Raw genomic sequence first — 19,153 nt, 5'->3', positions numbered from 1 at the left:
TGTACCTTTGCCTACACTGGACCTTTGGTATAAATGGAATCACACAATATGTGGTCTTTTGTGATGGCACTCTTTCATTCAGTATAATGTTTTTAACGTTCATCCATGATGTAGCATGTATCAATATTTCATTCCTTTTTATGGCCAAATAATATTCCATTGAATGGATATATCACATTTTTTATTTATCCATTCATCAGCTGATGAACACTTGGGTTGCTTCTATTTTGGGCCTATTATGAATGATGCTGCTATGAACATTCACATACAAGTTTTTGTGCGGACATATGTTTTCATTTTTCTTGAGTATACACCTAGGAGTGGAATTGCTGGGTCACATGCTAGGTAAATGTTTAAACTTTTCAGGAACTGCCACTTTTCCAAAGTGGTTGCACCATTTTACAATCCCACTAGGGGTGTAGCAGAATTCCAATTTCTCCACATCTTCCCAACACTTGCTACTGTCTTTCTTGTTATAGCCATCCTAGCGGTTGTGAACGGAACCCTGGTGGCACAGTGGTTAACTGCTTGGCTGCTAACTAAAAGGTCGGTGGTTAGAACCCACCAGTCACACCATGGGAGATGCAGCAGTCTGCTTCCAAAAAGATTACAGTTCTAATCTGTCCTACTGGGTCACTATGAGTCAGGATTGACTTGATGGCAACCGGTTAGTGGTTGTGAAGGAGTCTCCGGGTGGTGCAAACAGTTAAGTGTTGGACTACTGGCCAAAAGGTTGGCAATTCAAACTCACCCAGAGGCACCTTGGAAGAAAGGCCTGGCAATCCACTTTAGAAAAATCAGCCATTGAAAGTCCTATGGAGCATGATTCTACTCTGACACACATGCGGACACCATGAGTGTGAATCCACTCAACAACATCAACTGGTTTTATAACCTCATATGCAACTTATTTGTAAATATATCTAAATTGTTTAAAATAAATAAGAACATGAGTAAAATGCTCTGGCAATCTAGTTCTTTTCCAACAGGTAACAATTCAATAATCCAACCTTTAAAACAAAACAAAGCCATTGCCCTGGAGTCGATTCTGACTCATACTGACCCTATAGGACAGAGTAGAAGTGCCCCATAATGCTTCCTAGGAGCAGCTGCTGGATTCGAACTGCTGACCTTTTGGTTACCAGCCAAGCTCTTAACCACTGTGCCACTAGGGATCCAAATACAACCTTCAGGGTACTTAAAGCATAGACACTAGGGCACAACGTGCAGTGTGTGGAGCACAGGAGGTGGATTCATTTCTCTGGTTAAGTAGAGAGCCCAACATAAATGCCAGAGACGTAGGATGGTGAGAGTCATAATTATTTCCAGAAACATTTCAGGGATGGGGGGGCATATTTTTGGAAACTGATATCCGCTAAACGGATTTTCTGCTTTGTTTTGTAACTCATCTCACTCACTGGGACTGGCCCAGAGCTGGGAAAAGGTTAACAGGTGTTAACAGGGATGATTTGTGAACTTTCTGGAAGTCTGCAGGATAGACCTAAATTGAGGGCAAATGGGAACGGGGAAGAGAATCTTGCGACAGAGGGTTAGTTTGGGAGAGAAGCTGGAAAAAAAAAAGGGGGGGAGGAGGGGAACCTTACCTCAGCAGAAAAAAAACAGGCGCCCCTCATAGAGGCAGACCCTTGCTCACCCCGTCAGCTTCTACGTCTGCGCCCTCAGCAGCGAAGCCCTACCCTGCGTCTCCACATGCGCCGAGTTTAGCACCCAGACCCCGGCGTATTCGCCCCGCGCTGCTGGGAGTCCTCAGCCTCGGGGAGTGTTTGGATGAATGGTAGAGAGTAGAGGGAAGCGACTTTTGGCACTCGTCTGTGGTACTAGCCAATCACTCGCTAGGCGATGCGCGAGCATAAGAAGAAAGGCGAGAGAATTCACAATTCAGATCTCTTGTTGTTTTATCCTGAAATGCAAAGAGCCGTTACCACTCCTGCCGCCACCATCCACAAAACAGAAGTTCAACTTGGGGATTTTAAGCTTCTTTGAAAGTGCCGCCGCCTGGGGGTTTCTTTTTGATCTAGAGACACCAGGAGGTGATGGCCTCAGAAATGCCATTCCTCCTTTGACTTCCATATGAAGAATTATAAAGTTGAGTGATAAAGTTAACGTGAAGAAAGAAGAAAAACGAAAGGGAATATTCACACATACATGCTTACACGTGCACAGAATAACCTAGAACTATGAATAAGCAACCGCTAACTACGATTACCTCAATTACCTCGGGGGAGAAGAAACTAGGTGGCTGAAGGGCAGGAGGGAGGAGGAGTGTTTAGGCATCAAGAAAATTTGGAAATTTAAGAGATTCTTATAGAATTTAGTAATACTGGATAGAATTATCTGTATGTGTGAGGATAATACATCTTGTGTAAACCTGCTTATTTCTTGACGAAGATCTTTGGTGGGGGGGGGGGGTGGTGGCGGTGGGACAAGGAGAGAGGAGCCAGGCATCTTTGTTAAAATTACAGCAGGAATTACGTACAGGAAACTGAAACCTTTATCATCTCAATCATTATTTATTCCTTTTGGATTTGCTGAAGAAATGAAAAGGTAAATTTTAGGTGTTGGCTCACCAAAGTCAAATGTAGACTGAAAGGAGACATTGGTTGCTGCTATTTATGAAGGAAATTAATTGGGCGTGACTGGTAGGGTTGAAACTTGAAGTTCTTCCTCTAATAAGGAAAACTTTATTTGGTGAGGACTCTTCAGGCTGGTTATGGTACATTCCTGGCCCCAACCTTGTAAGATAATTTCAGGCTCCCTCCTCTAAGGGAAATAATGAGGAAAAATTTAGGCAAGCAACCGTGCGTAAGAGGATTTGTAGACAAAAACTCATGCTGAGTAGATCAGAAACACCACTCATTTACTGAGTCAAGCTGAACCATTTCAACTTTATTGCCCAGAGAGTGGTTAGTGGATTTGGGCAAGGGTAGGAATTTGGGGCCAGAGATGGTGGTGCTGTCGTTAGATGTCATGGAGTTGATGATCAATTCATAGCGACCCCATGTGACGAAGTAGAACTGCCCCCATAGGGTTTTCTAGGTTGTAACCTTTATGGGAGTAGATGACTAGGTCTTTCTCCCAAGGAGCCACTGGGTGGTTCCAACTACCTACTAACCTTTTGGTTAGCAGCCAAGCGCTTCAGAGGTAGAGGATCTAAAAAGTTCAAATAGTGTGAAGGCAAAGGCCTGAGGTTTACAATTGGTTGTCTTGTTTATAAGTAAAAAGCCAGAAGTTGAGCTCCCAGATAAAACATTTTAGGAATAATGTTTCTTTTTTTTATTTTTAATTGTGCTTTAAGTGAAAGCTTACAAATCAAGTCAGTCTCTCATATAAAAATTTATATACACCTTGCTGTATACTCCTAGTTGCTCTCCCCCTAATGAGACAGTACAGTCCTTCTTTCTACCCCACCCTATATTTCTGTGTCTGTTCAGCCAGCTTCTGACCTTCTCTGCCTTCTCATCTCCCCTCCAGACAGGAGCTGCCCAAATTGTCTCATGTGTCTGCTTGATCTAAGAAGCTCACTCCTCACCAGTATCATTTTCTATCTTATAGCCCAGTCCAATCCCTGTCTGAAGAGTTGGCTTTGGGAATGATCCCTGTTGTGGGCTAACAGAAAGTCTGGGGACCATGACCTCCAGGGTCCTTCAGGAATTATGTTTCTTAAGTCCAGAAGTTAGTACATCTACAAAGAAAGAAGTGAGACCTAGTTGGTAGTATAACAATTAGACTGAGCCATGGACAACCCCTGGTGATAGAAATTCCCCTACAGGGGAGAAAAAACACATCACAGAGGAACATAGTTAGTAAAATTTATTTTAAAAAAGAAGAAGAAGAAAAACAATAATTTATGGCCTTGGCAAAATAAAGGATCTTGTGAATATAAATGTTTGTTAGAAAACATATGAAAAGATAATACATATATCAATAAATCAATATCAATGTTATAGCAAAAGTAATAATGATTCTATAACAAGTGAGGATATTCCTGGCCCTTACATGGCAGTGTTTCTGGAAAATCCTCTGATTTACTTTAGTACCAGTGTGCCCTCTTTTAAAAAAGCCTGATATACATAAATCTAAATTTACAAAGTTGATCAATTAAAGGATATTTATTTGTATTACAATATTCTTTCCCAAAAAAATCAAAGTAAAGATTTCTATCAGGGATCGTTCAAATAGCAAATTTCCCTGATGCATTTAGAATATGATTACCGAGTATATGTGCCCCCAACTTGTTTTCAGTTTTGGCTCTAGTGCATAAAGTGAGGTATACTGGAAGTGAAGAGGAAAGAAAGTTGAGCTTCAGACCTGACTGGGGAAAGTGTGTTCTTACTCTTAGTATGTGGAAATGATGGGAACACACAAGTTCTCTTGATCTTTTGTTTCTCACCCTGAGGTTTTTTTTTTGTTTCCCTTGTCTCTGCTGCTTTCTGGTAGACTTTGTTTACCTGGTACTCTGAGGAAAAAAAGGAGGAAGCCATGTGAAAGGGGGACATATTAATGAATTAGGGAGTCACTACAACAGCAGAGTAAGAGGAGAATCTGGGATTCAGATTTTGTATGTAGACACAGCTGGGGAAAAACAAGAGCGATTCTGAACCCTTGAAGTGGTGTTTTTGAGGCCTCTCTCCCAGTAGGGGCACCAGTTCCCCAAGGAGCAGCAGGTTCCAGCCCAGCCCTCTGTGAATGAGATGTATCCCCAGGAGAATAGACAAGGGCCTATTTGTCGCACTCCTCCTGGCTCCCTTCAGCACAGTGGTAGTGCCGCTCACAGAACTCCTGGATCCGGCTACAGGCCTCCACCATCATCACCTCGGGCACTGTGATTACGACTCGGAAGAAATTCGGGTACTCAAAGCACTGCAAAAATAAGAGCCTGTTATCTTCAGACCAACTGAACCTTGTTACAATCTACCTTATAAATGACCAGGGCCCCAATTAGATAAAAATTAGAGGCAGTGATTTAGTCAAGGGTATCAATCCATTAAGTTTCCACCATTAAGCCACCAAGTAGGTAACTGAGTTAATTCATCATAAAACGAGGCAGTGGGACAAGCTTAAATCTAATCTAACAAGAATACACAATGTTTTGTAGGGGAAGGCCACAGGCTATGGCCCTAGGTAGCGCAAATGGTTTGCCCTCAACCTTTAATATAAAGGTTGACAGTTTGAACCCACCCAATGGCACCTCAGAAGAAAGGCCTAACAATCTGCTTTCTTTAAGATTACAGCCAAGAAAGCCCTATGGAGCAGTTCTATTCTGTAACACACAGAGTCACCATGAATCAACTTCAGGGCAACTAACAACAACAAGAAGAAGAAAAAGGCTAGCTCAGGGAGACTCCTGGGGCTCTAGAAACTGTTGAGAATATCCTGACAGAGACACAAATGCTTACCATTCCTGGGAGGCAGTGGACTGATTGCTCAGCAACTAAGCACTCGGTGAACTCCACATCATTCTCAAATCCTGGGAAATGTTCCATCTCAATTCCAACCTATCTCAGTAACAGAAGGAAGATGCAAACTTCTCAGAAGGAGGGGAAACAGGTCAACTCCCTATGACAGAAATTAAGGTAGAGACTGCTCTGAAAGGTATCTTGGAACTCTACTATAGATAACTCAGACTCAGAGTTCTAGCAAGCACTTATGAGCTCATGAAGTTTTTCACAGGGAAGAGAGGATATATTTATATCAATAGTTTGTTGAAGAGTTCCTTTCTTGATGCTGATAAATTAAAGCTGAAGGTAGAATGCCCAGCTTTTCTCAAAAGGGGCACTATTAGCATTATGGTGGGCTAGGCAATTCTTTATTGTGTGGGAATATCCCACCCATTATAGGATATTTAGCATCCCCAGTCCACAAAATAACAATAGCACACCCAGTCACTCTGAAAATAAACAAAAAAGCTGTACTTTCCCAAACATCCCTAGGGAACCAGTATCACCCCTAGTCGAGAACTACAATTGTGGAGAATGCCTCTTATCTGTGTCTTAAATCTTCCTAGTACCTAGACATAAAATGATTGGCTGTATTGCAGAATTAAGTCATTTTAAGAACTTTTTGAACACAGGTTAAATCATATCAGTGGGACAATTCAGAACAAGACAGTTCATAAACTGACTGACTTGGGAGTCTAGCCCATTGTAGTTATGAATGGTGACTCCTGGAATTGTTCAGTGCACGCCCTGCATGACCACCTATGGCAGCCCTGCAGAGTGGCTTCCACTTGCTTTACAACACACATAGATCTAGTGCCTGCCACCCACATACTTACCATGAGGTACATGGACCCAGAAGGACGGACTGGCCGGAGTCCTGGGATGGCAGCCAATGCTCCATAGCAGAGATCAGCATTGGACTACAACGGGAGGCAGAGAGAAATCCAAAATCAGCGTTAAGGTAAAAGAAAACCAAGTCATTAAAAGTAGAGCCACCATCGATGATCAGAAACCTAGGTTTGTTCTGCTGGCATAAGGAATCAACAACACCAAAAAAAAGCGCCTGCTCACTTGAAGCCTCAGTTGGAAGCAGAGGGAACTGCCAAAGGTGAGATAAATGCGCGTGGGTTGGTATTTACATGAGTGCCATCTCCTGGTCAAATATGGAAGCCTGATAATAGAACATTGTTCCAGAGATGAGGACCAATTATTCCCAGTTCCACTGGTGGCATTCCCTGACTTCCCGAAGTAGAAGGTCATGGGCTGCCTTTACCTTCAGGAACCTTAGAGTGTTGTGGTAGAACTCTTGAGGGGTGCGACGCAGGATGCTTTTCAGAGCTCCCTGGACAATGGTGCAGGGCCCCAGGATCCGCTGGCTCAGCTTCACTAGCCCATCTCGGATCTAAATGTCCCCCGGGAAACACAGTTAGCCTTTCTTAAGCATTTCTGCTTCGGGGATTCTTGTTCTGACCACTATCTCTATCAGGTTTTTAATCTTTGGGGAAGTGATGGTGACTAGTGACATTCTGAGCTCAGGTCACCTGGGTTTGTGGCCCAGTTCTGCCACTCACCTGCTGTGTGACTCTAGGCAAATTATGTAACTTCTCTCTGACTCTTTTTCTAAACTGTAAAATGGAGTTAATATTAATAGTGGCTTCATAGGGTTGCTGTGACAAGTAAATAAAAATAACATATATACAAAATGACAACAGCAACTCAAAAGATTAGATAGGGACCTTAGGGGCAATAAGTTTATGTTAATGGAGAGTTACAACTCAGAAAGGGAGGGTGAGAATGGTTGCACAATTCGAAGAATGTAATCAATTCACTGAATTGAATACATAGAAACTGTTGAATTGATACGTTTTGCTGTGTATATTCTCAACAACAACAACAAAATAAATTAAAAAAAAATAATGTATTTAATAAGCCCTCAAACGTTAGCTGTCATTTCTGTTATGTTTCCTTTTTGGGGGTTCCTAAAATTGGAAATAAATGGAACTTCTTCGAAGAGCCAGATACAGAAAAACTGAGTTTGAGAGAGGAATAACTGTTACCATCTTTATCCAGTGTCTTCCCAGGCACCCTGAACTTCGGGACGAAGAAGAAAAAAAGAAAAAATTCTACCTCCTTACCACTGTGTACGCAAAGTAAGCATATAAGGCATACTATTTCACCAAATGGCTCTCACCTCGTTGCCAAAAATGTCTCTTCGGTCATGGATGAGGATCCAGCCCAACCTCCAGCCAGGAACCAGCCAGCGCTTGGCCAACCCACCACAGGACAGGATGGGAACATCAGTGCTGAGGGTGGCTAGAGGCTCGTATTTGCAATCTGGAAACGCCTAAGGACAAGAGCTGCTCTTTAGAGTTGTCTTTTTTTTTTTTTTTTTGCCTACTTTCCCCCGGAACCCATGCTTCTCAACCTGTTCCTTATAATCGCTAGGGATAGGGCCTCAGGTTTGCAGGTTTATCCCTACCCTGAAGCATGATTGGGATTCCAAGAGGCTTAAAGGGGACTATCCAAAAACTTTCCTTTTGCTGTCTGATCTAGATTAAAGGATACCTAAATGAGGAAACCGGCTCTAGCCAGTAACATGTACAATCTCATGAAGCTGGCTCTACGAAATTAGTGGCTTTTGGAGTTATAGATTTAAAAACATGGGCTCAAAAAATAAAATAAAAATATGGGCTCACAATCCCTTATCTAAAATCCCTGGGCCCAGATATGTTTCAGAATGCAGAATTGTTTAAGTTTTAGAAAAGTCATAAGGAACACATACCATATATTGTGTAACTAACATCTTTGGTGTGGTTTGGGTCAGCACCATTAATTAAGCATATTAATATTTCTGCCACTTTCCTTACACTTTCAACAAATATATACATTCACAAATAGAACAAATAAAATCTATAAATATCTTCGTATCAGGTCAAATCAGGTTCTGCCACCAAATGAATTCCAAATATCTTTTCATAGCTTTTTGGATTTCAGAAAAGTGGTTAAAGGGTCACGGAGACACACACACACACACACACACACACGTTGTTCCTGGGTATTGTCGACTCATAGTGACCCCATGTGACAGAGTAGAACTGCCCCATAAGGTTTTCTTGGCTGCAGTCTTTATGGAAGCAGCCCTCCAGTTCTTTCTCCCTTGGAGCCACTGGGTGGGTTTGAATCGCCAACCTTTCCTTTGGCAGCCAAGCGCGCAACAGTTGTGCCGCCAGGGCTCCTTCACACACACACACACACACATATTTGTTAATGCAGGGGAACTGATGTTCTGTACTGAAATAATTAGGAGCTGCTTCTGATTATTCCAATCACTACCTCTAAACACCCAGTGCCGTCGAGTCAATTCCAACTCAAAAACGTTACCATAAAATATTTTGGGATTGGGATATCTGTAGGTGATATATCCTGTGGGGACTCACCATGTCTCCATAGATTTCATCAGCTAAGATGGGGACACACTGCCTTGCAGCCACTGAAAAGAGAGAAACGTGCTTAAATCATTTTTAATGGGAATTGCCTTAATACCTAATATTCACCTAGTCTTATTGTACTTTGCATTTCATGTTTATGTGTTTTGTCTTCCTCTTTAAAAACTTTAAATTTTTCTAATTCTTCCAGGGTACAAAGCCCCAATCTGTCATTTAATTAGATATTTCAAACCCAATCTTCCAGATGATGGGAGTGGTGGAAAGGCAAGCATTTCTTTTTTTTCTCTTTCTTTTGGACAAGTCCTGCATTCCTATGACAAGCTGTGCTCTAGAGACCCAGTAGAGCGGCTCCCCTCTGTCCTAGGTTTTAAGTGTAGTGAAGGACTCCTTTTTTTTTTTTTTTCTCATTTCAGAAACCATGTAGGGGGTTCTCCCTCCTTGCCCTCCTCTGTGAAGTCAGCTGGGTTTACCTGCTAGAATTTTCTGAAGATGCCTTTTGCTGAACACAGACCCACAGGGGTTTGATGGATTATTAACAATGAGACACGCTGTCTTTTCATCAATTAGAGATTCCAGGTGTTTCAGGTCAATTTCCCAAGACTTCTCTGGCTGGAGAGGAAGAAAGGGTGAGACTAAGATGATTCTGAGAAACTTAGGGGGAATAGTTACTTAACCCAAGCGTGTGATGTATATAATAAAATGGTCTGTCGCTTTGACCACCCACCTCCTTATAGGCTGGTAATAGAGCACTTGAGTCTAAAATTAAAAAGTCACTTACCAGCAGATTGTAGAATTTGACCTCGATTCCCATAGATTCAGCCAAAGTCTTGTAGAGACAGAAACCAGGTCTAGGAACTAGGATGTTTTGTCCTACATTGGCCAACACAGCTAAGCAAAGTTCAATAGCCTGACTGCAACCACTTGTCAGAATGACATCCTGTGTTTCCAACAGCAAGAGGAGAAAAGAGCTTGTCAGATGGGTGAGTGGGGAGCAATAATAAATTTATGTTTTTAGGCTCAAAGTAAAGTAGCTGGGATTGTACTAAGCCAAAACCAAAAGAAATTAATATGTTTCTATATGTCCATATCTAAATGTTGTTGAAAATGTTGGCCATTGGGGGGAAAAATCACTTTAAAAGGATAGGTTGGCTGTGACTCAGCACATTTCCATGGGATAGCATGGTTATTTACTTTTGACCAGAGATTTGAAGCCTGGCCCTTCTTTAAAATACAGATGAAGGGAATCTCCTACATTAGGAAATACTGACTCCACACTACAGACAATAGAAGGAAGTGTGGCATTTAACCTTAAATTTGGCATTGCCGTCAATTCAACGTACCATGGTATCTCAATCTTCCCACCCGAGTGAGCTTTTTGTGAGTAAGGGAAGCTACATATTTTAAAAGATCCCATTGGTGAAATTAAAAAATTCAATTACTTAGTGCATATGATTTTTTTTCCAATGACCTTCTTCAGAGAATCAGATATAGGGTGACCTCTTGAGCCTCCTGGAGACAGACATCACATAAGTTGTATGTAACATTATCATCATACGTTAAATGTAATGATATTAAATAGTCACTGATTAGTGGCCCCCGCTATGTAAGAAGTCCTCAAATGACCAAAGGAAGATTATTTTCAGCTTCCCCTCCCCAAAAACCTTACTCCTTGTGGACCAGAAACAAAGAAAAGGGTAGTTTGTCCTCAGTTGCTTCACAGCTGGTACCTTATATAAGACTCACCTTAGCATCCAGGGGTGCCTCCAGACAGTGGTAATAAGAAGCAATCTCCTCTCGACTGGATAGGTAACCTGGAAAAAAAGAGGAAGCTGGAGGTTTTCATCCTGCAACTGACAGTGATGCCCCGAGAGGCAACATGGGCTTCAGCCTGCCTTCTGCCCCTACTTAGAGCACATGCTATACAGTTTAGCTCTCGGCCTCTATTGATAAAGGAGATTAAATTTAAGATTTTATGATTTTATATTAAGTACAAACATAGTAAACAACAACAAGAAAGAGCTCCCCAGACTATAAAATACTCTGCATTATCTTAATTACTGTGATTATGTCTTTCCTCTGTAAAATAAAAGATTCACATTATTCCTAAATCCCTTCCAGATAACATTCTATGATCCTATCCTTTTTGAAAAGTTGTAATCCATGTATTCAATAGATTTGGTCCATTTTAAGTTTTTTTACATCATATAATATAGCTGTAAGTATTTTCGTACAATTTTTTTCTTTTAGATTATTTTCTGGCACAGTATTTCCAAGTGTTAATTTACAGTTCTAAGGTACAGGCAGTTTTATGCCCATTATCAGATATTATAGAGTTGTTCTCCAAAAGGATTCTGTTAGCAAGGCCAGAGGCAATATTTCAAAATTTTTGCTCATTCAAAGATATGGATGGGTCTCTTAAAGTTATATAAATTCCATATAATTGTTAATGAGGAAGAATGTTTTCCTAGATGTGTATTTACTGTCTGTATTTCCCTTCATATGAAATTCCATATTCTTTGAACATTTATTTGTCAAATGGAGACTTGGCTTTTCAGATTGAATCAGTTCCCTAATACTTGGGATATCAAAGTCATTATAAACTTTTTATAACCTAATTTTTGGTCTTGACTTTGTTTTGATTTTTGTTGTAAGCAACTGTATAAAATTTAACCAATCAACCTAAAAGCCATGTCCCTGATACCTCTTTGAGATGTTTTTAAAATTCTGCTTTAGCATGAAGCTAGGTTATTATTCTGCCTTTTATTCTGCGTAGAATATGTTTCTATGTGAACATATGAGAGGCGGAAATGTACAACACTGAAACACAGCCAAGGAGTCACTTATTTTACCAAACACTTCTGAGGGGAAATTTTTAATAAACGGGGAAAGTTAAACCTAAATAGCAAAAATGTCTTTTTTTCAGGAACAACCTTCTACCTTTTCAATGTGACAGCCCGTTTTTTATTGTTCTTGGTTTTGTACCTCTTTAATCTTAAATAGTTATAATTGCATTTCAGTGTACTCAGGACCATAATTAAAATAAACCAAAACCAAAACCAAACCCTTTGCCTGACTCACAGTGACCCTATAGGACAGGGTAGAACTGCCCCATAGGGTTTCCAAGGAGTAGTTGGTGGATTTGAACTGCTGACCTTTTGGTTGGCAGCCTGAGATATTAACCATAATTAAAAATAGGCCTTTAACACAGAGAGAAGGAGAAATAAAGCAAAGGAGTGACTGTCATAGAGCAATAGGGAATTTAATTCAGGACCTAAGGACTCAGTAAACAAGCAGCTTTAGCCAGACTTAAAGCCTTTGAGTTAGAATTAATAATGATAGGATAGAAGCATTATTTGAGAAATAAGTATGTAAGGGAGCCTAGAGATGAGATGCCAGTTTGCCAAAGGGAGCCTGGAAAGAAGTTAGACCTTTATGGCTTATGTTTAAGTACCCTGAGACTCCTTTCCCAAACCCAAATGGCCATTTTATCTCAGTTTCTCCTTAGGAATTATGCATCAGGAAAGCAAGGAGAACTGCTAGAAATTTAGTCCTTTTATAAAAGCACTAAAGACTTGGAGGCCTCTAGATAAAGAGTCTCAGCAGGAGCTTACCAGTGGATGGGGCATATCCATTATGCTTTCCCGAGTCCAGGGCATCTTTCATTGCTTGGGTAACTTCGGGGTCTGTAGGCAGGTTTCCAAACACAGTCGGGTCTCCTTTTCATGGGAGAAAAAAAAAAAAGGAGCCACAGGTGGTTACTTTTCCATGCCTAGTACTCAGACTCGCCCCCCACTCCCGTCTTCTCTAACCAGCCCTTGAGGATCACGGTAGGGGAAATAATGACGGCCCCTCGGTCAACTGTCCCCAACTCACCAATTGACAAAGAAATCATGGCTTTGTTTGGATTTGGCTTCACCTTCATGCTGTCCACAATGGCCCGGATAGGATTGAAAGTTTTGTTGGACATTTCTGAGGGCCTCACAGACCATCTGGCCTTCCTGTCTTTCGTTTTTCCCTGTCCGGAACTTCTCCCACCAAAGTTGACGCGCACATCCAGCACAGAGGGGAGGGTACCATTGCCATTCATCTGAATCACGTAAGAGTCTATTGCTAGTTTATGCGGAAAATAAAGAGATTCCAGTGAAATTCAGAACAGATCACCTTGGATTCAAACATCAGGGTGATTTCACTGGATGACTCTTTCCAAACTCCTTTTCTTATTTTATTGCTTTCTCACTTAAAGTAGCTTTGTCATGAATGGGAGGAGTTTTAAGACTTCTTACTGAAATGGAAAATAAAGCAAGAACCCATTCTACAATGTTAGTAGAGAGCACTCCATCAAATGCATATCTTCCGTAAATGATATTTGCTATGTGCATTTGTAATCCCTGTAAAAACTTAGCCAAGGGGAAACGACATAAAAATTGTAAACAATCAAAGCGTATGTATTCCCTTCTTTCCATGTAGAGTCTACTCAGGAGAGAGTCTCCCTAAAGTTTCACCAGTCTAGGTCTTGCCCTCTGCAGAGAAGAACCAGGAAGAACTACCCCACATTGTTAGAAATTTATAGTTAACATTGTTAGCGATAATAAAGCCCTATCCCATAAGCATCCTACCAATACACCACAAAGAGAAGAATGAACACCCTAATCACCACCACCAGAGTGGCTGCGGCTTAAGACTTTACCTTCCAAATACAGAAACAGGCTTCTAGTAGCCAAACCTGAATGCTCACTTAGTTCTTCTTTGACAAATTACAGTGACAATGAACTCAGATGCAAATCCTGACTCCTGAAATAGTCTCCACAAGTGGGTGTTGGGCATGGAACTCATGCCATTGGTTGAGGCTGAGAGCTAAGCAGCCAGTCCTCCCCTTGTTCTCTTTCCTTCCCTCCCCAATTTTTGCTGCTTTTCACCCCTAACCATATCCCTACTGCCAAATCAGGAATTTTTCTTACTTCAAACATCTGGAATTCTCAGCGTTAACTCTTTCTGGGCACCTTTTAAAATGTTGGAGAAGACTAGTAGGGGGTAGTTATAATTAAAATTGGCAATTTTTATTAAATATTTTTTAAGCTACAAAACAAAACAAACTACTAAAACTCAGTACAGGAATGTACACAGTAAAAATTAAGAGTCCATCCTTTTGCCCTCCTGTGTGTACACTTCATTCTCACTCCCAGGGATAAGCAGAGTTAATGGTTTGGCCTTTTCTATCTATTCACAAGCATTAAAGATATGGATAGATGACTGATGTTTAGATAGATGATAGATTTGTATAGATTTTAAAAACAGATGGGATTATGCTCTACAACTTTTTCAGTTGTTTATTACTTTACATGTCTTGGACACAAAGATCAACTCTAGTTGGTACAAATTGAGTAGCTGAAGTAAATTAAGATCCACACAACAAATATCTTAAAAGGAAAGGGTCTCCAAAGCAACAGAAACCTATGCGATTTTATCCTTATACTGTGAATTCTACATCATTTACCTGCTATGGAGTTATTGGAAGAATGAGATAGCAGGTGGGAACTAAAAGACAACAACAACTTTGCTGAGCATGGCATAGCATCCAGAGCAGGGAGCTCAACATTCCCATGAACTTATGAAAAACACCACCCACTCAAGGGTTAAGAGGCATTTTCAGAGGCCTCATGGCTCAGATCCTATCCGTTTAGTTATTGAGAGACAAAGAATTGTTACATAAGTTCTTTATCTACTTTTCAGTGATTCAAGTCTCTAGTGGGGTTGAATAACCTTTTTTTTTCTGGGCCTTCTATCTCTTTGTGCTCTGAAGAACTTATCTAATGCATTCTCTTCTTCATTCTAGTGAGGTAAACTTTCCATAGTTTACCTTTGGAGAAGCAAGGGCACAAAGCCAGCCAGGTCAAAAAGAATGTAAGTTCTGAGGCTGGAGGCCCTGAGTCCTGAGCTCAATAACCAGGGCTACTCTGTCTCGAAATGTGAATACTCAACTCCATCTCTACAACATCCAAAGATGCAGAAAAAGAAAGGCTTAAGTCAAATCTAGAATTTGGCATCATATGGCAAAAATCAAATAGCTTGTTTGTTTTACTAAATGCAACTGGACATTGCATAAACAGAGGTATACTTCACATCGTGGCCAAAACTGTACTTGGTGTAGTTGCCAGCAGAGTGAGAAGATGGTATTGTTTCCAAAGCACAGAGGTACTGGCCAGAGACCATTTGTTTCAAATTCTTTTCCTCTCCTATCCTCCAATTTTAAGTATATGTGCACAGATAAAATCAGGACAAAAAAAGGAAGAAAGAAAGAAAAAATCACTTACAATCCCACTGCCACTGTTAGCATATTGGTGGCTTTATCTGTGCATTAGTTTTATTTCCACCTCCCCACGCCAAAGTTGGGATCTTGTTCTATGTGCTTAGCTTGAATTTTTCAATTATATCATGAATATTTTCACGTTATGAAAAACATTTTTTTAGAGTACCAGGATTTATTGAATAATTTTCCTAATGGGCACTGTGTGGAATTTAATTTTTTATCATTCTAAGTAATCCTGCCAAGGACATTCTTGTACATAAATACTGGCTCATAGATTTTTAGTATTTATTATTTCCACAAGATGAATTTCTATACATTGACTTACTGTATCAAAGAGAATGAACTTTTATTAATCAAAATATATCCTCATGTAATAAATCCAAATATTGTAAATGTTTATAAACTAAATGCTGAATACTTTCCACACTACCACTGTCACCTTTGTTGTTGATGTTGTTAGGTGCCGTCGAGTCAGTTCCGACTCATAGCGACCCTATGCACAACAGAACGAAACACTGCCCGGTCCTGCACCATCCTTACAATCGTTGTTATGCTTGAGCTCATTGTTGCAGCCACTGTGTCAATCCACCTCGTTGAGGGTCTTCCTCTTTTCAGCTGATCCTGTACTCTGCCAAGCATGATGTCCTTCTCCAGGGACTTATCCCTCCTGACAATGTGTCCAAAGTATGTAAGACGCAGTCTCGCCATCCTTGCTTCTAAGGAGAATTCTGGTTGTACTTCTTCTAAGATAGATTTGTTCGTTCTTTTGGCAGTCCATGGTATATTCAATATTCTTCACCAATACCACAACTCAAAGGCGTCAACTCTTCTTCGGTCTTCCTTATTCATTGTGCAGCTTTCACATGCATATGATGTGATTGAAAATACCATGGCTTGGGTCAGGTGCACCTTAGTCTTCAGGGTGACATCTTTGCTCTTCAACACTTTGAAGAGGTCCTTTGCAGCAGATTTGCCCAATGCAATGAGTCTTTTGATTTCTTGACTGCTGCTTCCATGGCTGTTGATGGTGGATCCAAGTAAAATGAAATCCTTGACAACTTCAATCTTTTCTCTGTTTATCATGATGTTGCTCATTGGTCCAGTTGTGAGGATTTTTGTTTTCTTTATGTTGAGGTACAATCCATACTGAGGGTTGTGGTCTTTGATCTTCATTAGTAAGTGCTTCAAGTCCTCTTCACTTTGAGCAAGCAAGGTTGTGTCATTTGCATAACGCAGGTTGTTAATGAGTCTTCCTCCAATCTTGATGACCCATTCTTCTTCATATAGTCCAGCTTCTCATATTTTTCAGCATACGGATTGAATAGGTATGGTGAAAGAATACAACCCTGATGCACACCTTTCCTGACTTTAAACCAATCAGTATCCCCTTGTTCTGTCAGAACAACTGCCTCTTGATCTATGTAAAGGTTCTTCACGAGCACAATTAAGTGTTCTGGAATTCCCGTTCTTCGCAGTGTTATCCATAGTTTGTTATGATCCACACAGTCGAATGCCTTTGCATAATCAATAAAACACAGGTAAACATCCTTCTGGTATTCTCTGCTTTCAGCCAGGATCCCTCTGACATCAGCAATGATATCCCTGGTTTCATGTCCTCTTCTGAAACTGGCCTGAATTTCTGGCAGTTCCCTGTTGATATACTGCTGCAGCCATTTTTGAATGATCTTCAGCAGAATTTTGCTTGCGTGTAATATTAATGATATTGTTCTATAATTTCCACATTCGGTTGGATCGCCTTTCTTGGGAATAGGCATAAATATGGATCTCTTCCAGTCAGTTGGCCAGGAAGCTGTCTTCCATATTTCTTGCCATAGACGAGTGAGCACCTCCAGCGCTACGTCTGTTTGTTGAAACATCTCAATTGATATTCCATCAATTCCTGGAGCCTTGTTTTTCGCCAATGCCTTCAGAGCAGCTTGGACTTCTTCTTTCAGTAACATCAGTTCCTGACCATATGCCACCTCTTGAAATGGTTCAATATCGACTAATTCTTTCTGGTATAATGACTGTGTATTCCTTCCATCTTCTTTTGATGCTTCCTGCATCATTTAATATTTTTCCCATGGAATCCTTCACTATTGCAACTCGAAGCTTGAATTTTTCTTCAGTTCTTTCAGCTTGAGAAACGCCAAGCGTGTTCTTCTCTTTTGGTTTTCCATCTCCAGCTCTTTGCACATGTCATTATAATACTTTATTTTGTCTTCTCAAGAGGCCCTTTGAAATCTTCCATTCAGTTCTTTTACTTCATGAATTCTTCCTTTTGCTTTAGCTGCTTGATGCTTAAGAGCAAGTTTCAGAGTCTCCTCTGACATCCACCTTGGTCTTTTCTTTCTTTCCTGTCTTTTCAGTGACCTCTTGCTTTCTTCATGGATGATGTCCTTGATGTCATTCCACAACTCGTCTGGTCTTTGGTCACTACTGTTCAATGCATCAAATCTGTTCTTGAGAGGGTCTCTAAATTCAGGTGGGATATACTCAAGAACATATTTTGGCTCTCGTGGACTTGCTCTGATTTTCTTCAGTTTCAGCTTGAACTTGCATATGAGCAATTGATGATCTGTTCCACAGTCGGCCCCTGGCCTTGTTCTGACTGATGATATTGAGCTTTTCTATCGTCTTTTTCCACAGATGTAGTAAATCTGATTTCTGTGTGTTCCGTCTGACGAGGTCCATGTGTATAAAAAAAAAAAAATTTTTTTTTTTTTTTTTAGTCGCCGTTTATGTTGGTGAAAGAAGGTATTTGCAATGAAGAAGTCGTTGGTCTTGCAAAATTCAATCATTCGACCTCCAGCATTGTTTCTATCACCAAGGCCGTATTATCCGACTACTGATCTTCTTTGTTTCCAACTTCTGTGTTCCAATCGCCAGTAATTATCAATGCATCTTGATTGCATGTTCGATCAATTTCAGACTGTAGCAGCTGAAAAAAATCTTCTATTTCTTCGTCTTTGGCCCTAGTGGTTGGTGTGTAAATTTGAACAATAGTCGTATTAACTGGTCTTCCTTGTAGACATATGGATATTATCCCATCACTGACAGCGTTGTACTCCAGGATAGATCTTGAAATGTTCTTTTTGACAATGAATGCAACACCATTCCTCTTCAAGTTGTCATTCCCAGCATAGTAGACTATATGATTGACCAATTCAAAATGGCCAATACTAGTCTATTTCAGCTCACTAATGCCTAGGATATCGATGTTTATGCATTCCATTTCATTTTTGGCAATTTCCAATTTCCCTAGATTCATACTTCGTACATTCTAGGTTCTGATTATTAATGGATGTTTGCAGCTGTTTCTTCTCATTTGGAGTCATGCCACATCAGCAAATGAAGGTCCTGAAAGCTTTACTCCACCCACCTCATTAAGGTCGACTCTACTTTGAGGAGGCAGCTCTTCCCCAGTCAACTTTTGAGTGCCTTCCAACCTGGGGGGCTCATCTCCCAGCACTATATCAGACAATGTTCCACTGCTATTCATAAGGTTTTTACTGGCTAATGCTTTTCAGAAGTAGACTGCCAGGTCCTTCTTCCTAGTCTGTCTTAGTCTGGAAGCTCAGCTGAAACCTGTCCTCCATGGGTGACCCTGCTGGCATCTGAATACCAGTGGTATAGCTTCCAGCATCACAGCAACGCACAAGCCCCCACAGTACGACAAACTGACAGACAAGTGGGGGATGTCACCTTTAGGCATTCTTATGTATCCTTCCAAACATTTTCTATGTTTATACAATAATAATATAGTTGGTTTGGAGATTATTTAAAAATATATACTGTACATTTGTTCTATAGATGCACTATTCAATATGGTAGCCACTAGTCACACGTGGCTATAGAGCACTTGAAATGTGGCTGGTCTGAATAGAGATGTGCTGTAAGTGTAAAATCAAATTTTGAAGACTTATTTTTAAAAAAAAGAA

At 40.6% G+C, this 19,153-nt stretch overlaps 1 protein-coding gene across 1 annotated transcript; it reads right to left on the bottom strand.

The window, feature by feature from the left end:
* Window positions 1-4,648: 4,648 nt before the first annotated feature.
* Window positions 4,649-13,007, bottom strand: TAT (tyrosine aminotransferase). Its single transcript, XM_049864425.1, has 11 exons — window positions 12,779-13,007; window positions 12,517-12,621; window positions 10,649-10,716; window positions 9,684-9,842; window positions 9,376-9,514; window positions 8,897-8,949; window positions 7,651-7,803; window positions 6,733-6,861; window positions 6,296-6,379; window positions 5,418-5,516; window positions 4,649-4,881 (listed from the first exon to the last, which is right to left on the bottom strand). The coding sequence occupies exons 1-11, from the start codon at window positions 12,990-12,992 to the stop codon at window positions 4,741-4,743; spliced, it is 1,344 nt and encodes a 447-aa protein (XP_049720382.1). The 5' UTR covers window positions 12,993-13,007; the 3' UTR covers window positions 4,649-4,740.
* Window positions 13,008-19,153: the final 6,146 nt, after the last annotated feature.

This window comes from Elephas maximus, chromosome 21, assembly GCF_024166365.1.
Source record: "Elephas maximus indicus isolate mEleMax1 chromosome 21, mEleMax1 primary haplotype, whole genome shotgun sequence".
NCBI lineage: Eukaryota > Metazoa > Chordata > Mammalia > Proboscidea > Elephantidae > Elephas > Elephas maximus.
This window is presented reverse-complemented; position numbering and strand designations above follow the sequence as displayed.